General features: G+C 47.0%; 3 protein-coding genes across 7 annotated transcripts; all 3 read right to left on the reverse strand.

Moving 5' to 3' along the window:
- Positions 1-90: 90 nt before the first annotated feature.
- LOC117840217 (calmodulin-like protein 4) lies at positions 91-2307 on the reverse strand. Of its 2 annotated transcripts, XM_034720686.2 has the most exons (5): positions 1991-2307; positions 1833-1888; positions 809-966; positions 635-715; positions 91-542 (listed from the first exon to the last, which is right to left on the reverse strand). In XM_034720686.2, exons 3-5 carry the CDS (start codon positions 953-955, stop codon positions 390-392), a joined length of 381 nt encoding a protein of 126 aa, XP_034576577.1. In that variant the 5' UTR covers positions 956-966; positions 1833-1888; positions 1991-2307; the 3' UTR covers positions 91-389. The 2 variants fall into 2 exon arrangements, with proteins under 2 accessions (XP_034576577.1, XP_034576576.1); XM_034720685.2 differs by lacking the exon at positions 1833-1888 and having other exon boundaries at positions 1991-2295.
- Positions 2308-3568: 1261 nt separating this feature from the next.
- On the reverse strand, positions 3569-5559 carry LOC117840216 (probable histone H2A variant 3). Its single transcript, XM_034720684.1, has 3 exons — positions 5402-5559; positions 5098-5244; positions 3569-4100 (listed from the first exon to the last, which is right to left on the reverse strand). The coding sequence occupies exons 2-3, from the start codon at positions 5212-5214 to the stop codon at positions 3804-3806; spliced, it is 414 nt and encodes a 137-aa protein (XP_034576575.1). The 5' UTR covers positions 5215-5244; positions 5402-5559; the 3' UTR covers positions 3569-3803.
- A 451-nt stretch (positions 5560-6010) lies between these two features.
- On the reverse strand, positions 6011-9787 carry LOC117840213 (pentatricopeptide repeat-containing protein At3g04750, mitochondrial). 4 transcript variants are annotated; one of them, XR_004636961.2, is made up of 4 exons: positions 7782-9787; positions 7468-7545; positions 6907-6993; positions 6011-6722 (listed from the first exon to the last, which is right to left on the reverse strand). XR_004636961.2 is itself a non-coding variant. In XM_034720679.2 (2 exons), the coding sequence occupies exon 1, from the start codon at positions 9612-9614 to the stop codon at positions 7803-7805; it is 1812 nt and encodes a 603-aa protein (XP_034576570.1). In that variant the 5' UTR covers positions 9615-9787; the 3' UTR covers positions 6011-6722; positions 7782-7802. The 4 variants fall into 4 exon arrangements, 2 of the variants coding, with proteins under 2 accessions (XP_034576570.1, XP_034576569.1); XR_004636959.2 differs by lacking the exon at positions 7468-7545 and having other exon boundaries at positions 7782-9777; XM_034720679.2 differs by lacking the exons at positions 6907-6993; positions 7468-7545.

Consider the following 9787-nt stretch of genomic DNA (forward strand, 5'->3'; position numbering starts at 1 on the left):
GATGAATTCACTAAACTTCAAGAGTAAGATGCTAGAAACGAAGAAGAAAACACTCATGGTTCAGAGGAAATAAATGGCCAGCGGAAGGGATTGCAAAGGACAACATATGGATTCTTAACATAACTTCAAGAACCTGTGCACATTGTTATATGAACTGCTAGATATCTGTGGAAATTCTAAAATCCTATTTCAGGTCACGTAGCTAACACTCTAGAATGAAACAAATCACAACCTTACGCAGAAAGCTATGCTTGTTACACATGGAGGACTAGGGGAATCCAACACTTCGTACAACTTAAAATCATAATACTGAACATACAGTTGCAATTTACAGTAAACTTATAGCAGAAGCATCCAACCTGAGGACTAGTGATTTCATTACGTCCCCTTTATCCAGAGATCTTCCGTTCAGCATTCTTCATCATAAGCACAAACTCATCATAGTTCACCTGCCCGTCGCCATCAGTGTCTGCTTCCCTGATCATCTGTTCAACCTCCTCATCGGTCATCCTCTCCCCAAGATTGGTCATCACTGTCCTCAGCTGCGCGCATTCACATGAACAAGGTATTCTTGAATAAAAAACAAAATGGAACCAAACGATCTGAACTTGTAAAGGCACTAAGATAATAATACCTCGTTTGGGGAGATAAAGCCATTCTGGTCCTTGTCTAGGACCTCAAATGCTTCCTTCAGCTCTTCATCACCATCACCATCCTACAATCAGCAACCAAAGCAACAGCAGTTAGATGTTGGCAACTTCAATTTGAGAAAAATCGAAGCATCCATCAGAGGCAAATCAGATTTCACCTTCATCTTCCTGGCAATGAGGCTCTGGAACTCCTGGAAATCTATGATCCCATTGCCATCCGTATCGACCTCGCTCATCATGTCGTTGAGCTCCTGATCGCTAGGATCAAGACCAAGGGAGCGAGTCACTGCAGCCAGTTCTTCCATGGTGATGCATCCTACACATGGCAAAGGTTGCATCCCACTTTAAAACCAATAACAATAAGCCTTCGATTGCACACAGGTCTCTGTGCAAATCCATGTAGGACCACGAGTCCAAGACAACGACAAGTGGAAAGCTTGGTCAGAACTTTTGACTAAGATGCCCAAAGTAAGAGCATGATTGGCTACTTATTATGTAAAGCTAGAGATGATTGTCTACTTAACTATGTGCGGATTATAAAGCTCAATGACCAACAATATGACCACTTGAACCACAACCATCACAAAATATAGTTTCCAAAGACATGATTGGGAAACTTGAGGAACTCGACAATCACTTAGGTAGCACTGAGCAACTTGGCAACAACTTTTCCCAAAGGAATCAGGTGGATTACTCACAGGAAAGATTTAGAACCCTTCTAACAATCAAAAACTGTGGTAGTACCATTCAAAAAAAAAACTGTGGTAGTAGCAAACATGTTTTTGGTCACCAGCAGAAAGGTTCTTTGGCTAAAATAAGCTAAAAGAATCAGTAATACAGCACATTGCTGTCACTACAGCTAAAAGAATTTTCAGGGAAGCATCTCCCCGCAAAATACAGGGCCCATCTATTGCTTTTCTCGAACGTTATCGCTTCGCAGTTGACATTGACACCACACAAAATTACACGAGACCGATACATCAAAAAACTCTGAGCCAACACTGATGATTCAGGTTAGACCTGCTTGCTTTTTATTGACGAGTTTACCCCTTTTCTGTAAGGAGAAAAAAAGCCAGGCTTCAACTACTAGGAATGCAATAGAAGTCCTACGCAACAGCGACACAGTGCATGATTATATCTCATTAATCAAGAACTGCGAAGAACAAGGGATCATACACATACAAGGCTATCCACAAAGCAGAACACTAGCATTGCTTCCGAACCCAATAGCTGCAAGTCTACAACGGAGCAAGAGAAAACAAAGAAACAATCTCAATAACAAGCACCAAACCAAACCAAAGATCAAGCAGAGCCATGGTCAGAGAGGAGAGGCAACAAACCGTCGCCGTTCTTGTCGAAGAGCGAGAAGGCCTCCTGGAACGCGATCCTCTGCTCGCCCGTCAGCCCTTCCATGCAGCCGTTAGACCCTGACAGCAAGCTACAAGCAAGACCACTATATCAATGCCAGGAGGAGAGAGAGAGGGAGGGAGGGAGGGAGGGAGAAGGTAGGTGAAGAGGTAGGCTGGAGCAAGGAGCAAAAGATATAGGGACGGCAGGGGAGGAGGGGAAGCAGGGTGGAAGCATCCTGCGATTGGAAACCTAGGTGCGAGTAAATAAAGATGACCCCGCTGGGGCTAGACGGTGGGTTCTGTGGAAAAATATGGCGATCTAGTGGTTTTCCTACTCATTTCCGGCGCTTTGCCCTCCCTCCCTCCGACTCAGGATGGCGACCACTGTCACGGCAGCTCAACACGTACCACACCACACCTCGAGGGAGTCGAGATACAGAGAAAGGAAAAATGCTGCGATTTGTGCCACGCAAGGCCTTGCTGGTATTCTGGTCAATCTGGTGTTGCGAATAGCAGGTGAATTGCAGCTGCAGAGTGAGACGAGAATTTGAATACTTGATACCTCTGTGATGCCCAGATGATGCCGGTGATGGAGACGTTGTCCCAGGATGCGAGTGCAGAGTAAGTTTCTCAGGATGAACATATGGGGACCCTGTTTATTTGGTTATTGGTTTTAGAATTGACTTTTAAAAAAAACAGTTTTGGAATTAACTTGAAGACAGAATGGCCTAGCATCGCTGCTTGCCTGCATTCGGTAGCTCGGACCATAAACCATCTCTGTTTCGGGATGTCTGGAAGACTGGAACTGGAAGGAACCGCTTCACCGATTATTAGAGGGTGTTTGAATCTTTAGTCCGAACTAAAGTTCATATCACATCGAATATTCGGAAGCTAATTAGGAGAACTAAACATGAGCTAATTATAAAACTAATTACACAGATGGAGGTTGATGTGATGCTACAGTAAATATGTGCTAATGATGGATTTATTAGGCTTAATAGATTGTCTCGCAAATTAATCTCCATCTGTGCAATTGATTTTGTAATTAGTCTATATTTAATATTCCTAATTAGTATCTAAATATTCAATGTGATAGAAATTTTAGGAGGGACTAAAGAATCAAACGGGCCTTACTTTTCTCCTTTCTGCAGGAGCCAGGAGTGCAGGGGAGTGCATGAAGAGTACTGACTGTTCTTGAAATTCTTTCGGAAACTGCTCAACTACAGAGGTGGTGAAAGGTGACTGATGACTGCTGCAACTGCAATGCAAGGATCGACGTATATAGCACTGGAATGGCAGTCAGCAGAACTTTACATAACTTGTCATTCTGAACAACCTGACGGCCATAGCTGGTAAATTTGCATTCACAAATCACAGAGCAGTATTTGCAAAATGACGAACAAAACCGAGCTGCAACCTTACAACAAGCGGCTGGAGGAACAGCACAACAAGCAGCTGGGGAACGGCAGACAACTGATATTACCCGGCACGGATCTGATCTCCCACGGCCCATTCAGATGTAATTGTAATAATAAAAATATAATTTGAAAACAACAGCACACCATGACATGAGCTGAAATAACAGGCAGTCACAAATAACTAAATAAGCATCCAGGTTTGCACCCCTGAAGTTAACAACACAGACACGATGTTCAAATAGCGGAAGCAGTTCCAGGAAAGCGTTACATGGAAGGATCACTTTAAACCTGACAGCTTAACTAAGACCTACATAACGACCAGGACTTACAACACAGGAGCGCACAAAAGTCCAGTTTAAACTAAGATGCACATCATCTCTAGCCCCTCACTCCTTGGAGGACTTGTTGATCAGGGACTTATGGATGTGCGGGATGACACCTCCACCGGCGATGGTGCCCTTGATGAGGGTGTCGAGCTCCTCATCTCCTCTGATGGCCAGCTGAAGGTGGCGAGGGGTGATACGCTTCACCTTCAGGTCCTTGCTAGCATTCCCAGCCAGCTCCAGAACCTCAGCGGTCAGGTACTCCAGGATGGCAGCAGAGTAGACTGCTGCAGTGGCACCAACACGACCGTTTGCCTGGGTCCTCTGCTTCAGTTGGCGGTGGATACGGCCAACAGGGAACTGAAAATGTGAAGGTAAAATTAGCAAACTCATGTCATAGAAACAATAAACTCTGCATATAAAGACAACAGCAGCAGCATCAATCATCAATCGCTCAACCCCTTGATTAAACCATGTCAACATCAAAGTTGTCTTCTCACATCACATGAACACAAAAGAATCAAACAACTGAAATCAATACACCTAACCATTGATGCTACAAAGTCAATGAGAAATGTCTGGCCAGTAGCAGCATGTGAATAACAAACAGAACAAGCATACAGATGGTGGGTCAATCACCACAACAAAGCACACATGTAGCATATAAATGGAAATTTGGAGGAAAGAAGGGACAGTCCATGTATCAGGTACATGATTTCATTTTCATTTTGGCAAAACCATTGTCCATTTATCTGCGGGGAGAAGGGAAAGACGGCTTGATGTACTACAGTAGTTTCCCATCAGATAAATAACCAGACAACCAATCATATTGCACAAAATCTTGTCTACCCAAGCTTATGTCAACCTCTTACACCTTGCCATCATCACAAATGTATCACGTGATTCACATCACAAACCCTGCCCCCTCACCACGAATTTCAACAAAACCCTAAGAATGCCTGACAGGATAACCTGCAAGAACCCACAATTGCTCAACGTGCGAAAGTCCACATGAGATAGCAAGGCAGACCAACCTCTGCTCCAGATCTAAGAACTTGGCAGAACGACAGAAGGCCTAAACTTTCAAAAATCTGACATGACTAAACGCACGCGCGCAACCTTCGCAACACTGCAGCTTACCGAACCCATACGCAAAGGCACCTCTGCTAACCGCGCTAATCCTTAAACCTAACGGGCGCGACCAGGGCGAGAACAAACAAACCCCATACCCAGCAGCTACAGCCACGCGCGCTCCCGCGGCAGTTCAAATCTAGACCGTGCCCTAGCAGTCGCGGTGCGCCGAAGCAAAGCTAGCGGAAAGCAGAGCACGCGATGAAAGGGGGAGGCCGCAAGTCACCTGCAGGCCGGCGCGGGAGGAGCGGGAGACGGGTGCCTTCTTCCCCTTGTCCTTCTCCGCCGACTTGGCCGCCGTCGTCTTGGCCGCGAGCAGCCCCTTGCCTCCCTTCCCGGCCATCTCCTCCGCTCCGAGTGGAAACCCGAGTCCCTGCAGCGAACAAGCCAAATCCGACGGCGCCGGGGCCGAATCAGAGCAGATCGGGGCGCGGATCGGGCGGATCTCGCCGCCGATTCGGGAAATCGAGCGGTGAATCGAGGGGGGGAAGGGTTCGGATAAGACGGGGAGGGGGAGCCGGAGCCCTTACCTTTCGCGAGTTTTGGCTTCCCTCCGACTCCTCCTCACGCCACGCGAAACGAAAGCGAGATTTTTTTTTCGGCTCCGCGTGGGAGCTGGGTGTGGGGGTCCTTATAGACGGGAAATTATAATTGAGCCCCTGAGGTACCAGTGTATTTTTCACACGGTTGCTTTTGTGCATTTCTGCTCAGAATCGTTGCCAGGTGTGCGGTTTGGAGAAAGGAAGAGGGTGTATTTTGTAAAGTTCGAAAAGCTCAGGTCGTGGGCTCGTGAGGAAGGCGGGGGACCCCTGCGCGGTTACTCCTGCGACGAAAATTTCGAAATTACGTGGCTGGCCGGCGGGCCAGGGAGGCGGCAAGGCGGGAACCAGGAGGGATTTCGCGAGGGCCTCTGTGGAAGATGGAGCTGGACGCGGGATTTTCGTGGGGGGATTTTGGGGTAGTTACCAAACTGCCCCTCAGGGGTCGTTGACCAGCAGCGGATGCAGTGGTGAACAAGGAATTGAGAATTGAGATAGGCCTGTACTTCTTTTCCAAAAAAAAAAAAAGGAGATAGGCCTGTACTAGTAACTGAAAAATAAAAATATCGGTGCTTCTTGTTTGATGCAAATAGATCAGACTTGCGATAAGTTTGGCATTTATTTCCGTATCCTTCGTACCGGAACATATCAGACGTGAAATCATAAATGAAATTCCGTGTGGCTACACTACATCCCTACGCGTATCCCGACTCTACCAGGCTATTCTGAACATCAATGCCATCATCAAATGTGAGAAAGGAAATCCGGGTGTGCTATACCCCTAATTCCTTCCTTCTATAGAATTGAGGTCAGAAATTGATTGGCCTATCCACACATTGTTACCTTTTCTTCAGAGGAATGCGGAAATTCAGAAAGCACCACATTATGAACTTTCTCCAGAGGTTGGATCAACCAGACATTACATCCACCGTCCAAAGATGTGGATAACTTAGATGACCACTTATCTGCTTGTATGTTTGATATCCTGCCTTCTTGCCTCTGAATCGGATCAACAAGGCTGGCCGCTTATATTTGCCTGTATGTTACATCCAGAGTGCTAGTGATAGTCCTCCAGCAAGCACAGGGCTCAATTGTGTGCCAATGCCATTGGCTACAAGCGCATCAGATCAACGATGCTGGTTCATCGGTCCATGTCACGTCGTCAACGTACTGGTGACTCGAAAACCTCAAACTGTAGCAGGACTTGTCGAGCTCCTTTATCTCTTGCCTTCATGTGACACAACACAACGTATTATTGTTCACAAAATTGGAGCACTTGAGCGCCACCTCTATGAATCTGCCATTATAACAACTGCAAAACAATTTCGGGATAATCTGGAAGGTTGGTGACCATCATCTTTAAGTTCAGCGAAATAACATAGCAGGAAAACATTACAGTCAGTGATGGGTGGGTGCAATCTCCAGTATATCGTGTGGAAAGAAATTAATTGCATAGTGTTTATTTCCAGAAAACCAACAGAGCAACGAATCACTACCTTCAACCAGTTAGATATAAAATGTGGTTATAGTTGCCAGATGACTGCACTGTCGGAATGGCTTGGTGCCATGGTCACACCATGAAACTGCACCAGACCACAAAAAAAAAACACAGATACACATCACTTAAGTTGCAAATCTTGCTACCACTTACATGAGGAAGGGCTATACGTTCATACAAATGCACAAGCATAGAGAATTGCTCTTCTGATACAAGTAGAGCAAAGTCAAAATTTCAATTGTTAACGAAAGATTTTAGTCTTAAAAACATGAAGGACCCAGAAATTTCACAAGACAACATGCAGATCACATAATTTGACCAGACTTGTACTGTCATCGACCATTATAGAAAATTCTCCCAAATTTCAGAAGTTGAAAGTGGAATTATTAAGTGACAATACTATCATTGGACATGATTGAGTTTACAGACATGTAGTTGTTGAATGGTAAAACCTTTAAATCCCTGTACGAAACGAACATGTTGGCAACTTGGCAAGATTCATTCAAACGATCATAAATGACCAAAGTGGAAACAGAATCCTCGTATATTTCAAACTTACATCAAAGAGTATGGCTAAGAGAAGCAGTTTTCTTCTCAATCCAGCATACTGCACTAATTTTTTCACTTCAACTCCTGGCTAAAAAGTTAAAACAAAAGCAATAAACACTGTTCAGTTCAACATAAACTTTCTGTAAGGCGTATCTCTAGTTCTACCTGTCAAGAGAAAAACATTATTCGCTAAACTAAAAACTCTGACCCTCATGCCCCAAGAGGAAATAGTAGTAACTTTTCATGAAATGCATAATATTCTATCCATTCCTTAGACGAAAGAAGCCTGCATTTCAAAACATGGATTGTAAGTAGTGGTCTTACCTGGCATCTGAAGCAACAACATCAACATCCAAAATTACTAGCACCTGCTGATTTTCTCACTCCTTTTCTTTCCATGTTCTGCCTCACTTTGTCACTGTGGTCCCAATGACCTCCAGCCGCATACAAGTTGGAAAGCAAGACATATCCACCTTCTTCTGCCGGGTCAAGATGAAGAAGTTCTTTTGAAGCAATCTCCGCGACTTCAGTATTTTGACAAGCCAAACTTGCATTTAAAATGGAACCCCATATAGACCGGCTTGGCCTCATTGGCATCCTCCTAGCCAAAGCTAAAGCATCAGTCAGCCTACCTGATCGTGCAAGGAGATCAACCATACACCCAAAATGTTCTATTCCTGGTTCAATACTGTATCTTTGCTTCATAGCATCAAAAATCCTGCATCCTTCATCCAGGAGGCCAGCATGACTGCATGCACTGAGAACAGCAAGCAATGTGACACTATTAGGTGTTACAACCTCCGCTTGCATCTTCTGAAATAAATCCAGTGCTTCGGTTCCATGGCCATTGAAAGCAAGCCCAGAGATCATAGCTGTCCACAAGGTAACATCCCTGTCCAAGGCCTTCTCAAACACAGAATAAGCTACCTTGACATTTCCAAATTTGCAATACATGTCTACAAGAGCAGATGCCAAGAATACATCCTGATGCCCAAATTCTTTGACCACCCAACTGTGGATACATTTTCCATAACGAGATCCTGAACTTGCAGCCGCAGAGATCAAGGTAACAGCAGTCACTTTATCAGGATTTACTCGACTGGCAAGCATATCATCAAATATTTTAATCACTGCACTGAAATCTTTGTATCTCACGAATCCAGACAGAAGCGCGTTCCAGGATATTCGATCTCTGGAAGGCGCCTCAAAGAAACATTTGCAGGCAAGGTCCAAATTGCCAGCATTCACGAATCCTGCAACCATGGTATTCCACGAGATGCCATCCTTCTCGTCAGCTTCACCAAAGACTCTCATAGCTGCATCCATTTCCCCACATTTTGCATACATATCCAAAAGAGCATTCATCAGAATCAATCCCCAATCTCCTGGGTCCATCCTCCTAACGATGACACCATGAACTGACCTCCCGAGAAATGCATTCTTCAGACGTCCGGAGCAAGTGAGCAGAGCAACAGCCATATACTGATCCACAGCAATCCCCTTGGACGCCGTATCACGGAAAAACAGTAGAGCTTTGGCCGTGCACCCTTCGTTCACATACCCAGACAGCATGATGTTGAAAGACACCGTGTCCGACACCGGCGTTGAACCGAACATCAGCTCGGCCGTCTCCACATCGCCGGCGTCGAGGTACATCTTGATCAGCGAGTTCCGCAGGTACACGCGCGAGTGCAAGCCGCTCACGACGACATGGGCGTGCACCTGCCTCCCCGCGGACAGGCGCTCCACCGACCTCAGCAGCGCGAGGAAGGTCTGCTCGTCGGGATGGACAGACGCCGACAGCATGGACCTGTAGAGAGCCACCGCCCGGCGCGGCGAGGAGGAGGAGGAGTCGCGCGCCGCCGCCGCGGAGATCATGAGGTTGTAGATGAAGAGGTTGGGGCGCGGCGTGAAGTGCCGGAAGAGAAGCTCGGCCTCGCGCGTGAGGCGCGGGGAGGAGGCGACGGTGGCGAAGTGGAGAAGCCGGCTCATGGGGAACGTCTCGAAGGCGAGGCCGAGGCGGAGCAGGTGCGCGAGGATGGCCCGGAAGGGCCGCGCCCCACGGCAGCGCTCGAGGAGGACGAGCGCCGGGTGGCCCAGCCGCAGCGAGACGGTCGGGTCCCACGCGCGCCCCGCGGCGGCGGCAGAGGCGGCCATCGCGAGGCGTGGTGCGCTTGGGAGGGGGGTCGAATCTCGGCGCGGTATCAGGCTACCGGGAGAGTTCGCTAGTCGTGGATGAAGCGCTGTCTGGACGCCGGCGCCGCTGCGGCCGACCGAGTGGCTTGGCGGCGGAGCCGGCGGTGGGTGCGGCGATGGTTCGGCTCTCACAA

This window comes from Setaria viridis, chromosome 9 (genome assembly GCF_005286985.2).
Source record: "Setaria viridis chromosome 9, Setaria_viridis_v4.0, whole genome shotgun sequence".
Classification (NCBI taxonomy): domain Eukaryota; kingdom Viridiplantae; phylum Streptophyta; class Magnoliopsida; order Poales; family Poaceae; genus Setaria; species Setaria viridis.

Coding starts and splice junctions, on each gene's coding strand:
- LOC117840216 (XM_034720684.1), bottom strand. CDS start 5,214: ATGGCCGGGAAGGGAGGCAAGGGGCTGCTCGCGGCCAAGACGACGGCG. Junction 4,101..5,097: donor CCTCCCGCGCCGGCCTGCAG/GTGACTTGCGGC, acceptor TCACATTTTCAG/TTCCCTGTTGGCCGTATCCA.
- LOC117840217 (XM_034720685.2), bottom strand. CDS start 2,063: ATGGAAGGGCTGACGGGCGAGCAGAGGATCGCGTTCCAGGAGGCCTTC. Junction 716..808: donor TCATTGCCAGGAAGATGAAG/GTGAAATCTGAT, acceptor TGCTGATTGTAG/GATGGTGATGGTGATGAAGA. Junction 543..634: donor GCTTTATCTCCCCAAACGAG/GTATTATTATCT, acceptor GAATGCGCGCAG/CTGAGGACAGTGATGACCAA.
- LOC117840213 (XM_034720679.2), bottom strand. CDS start 9,614: ATGGCCGCCTCTGCCGCCGCCGCGGGGCGCGCGTGGGACCCGACCGTC.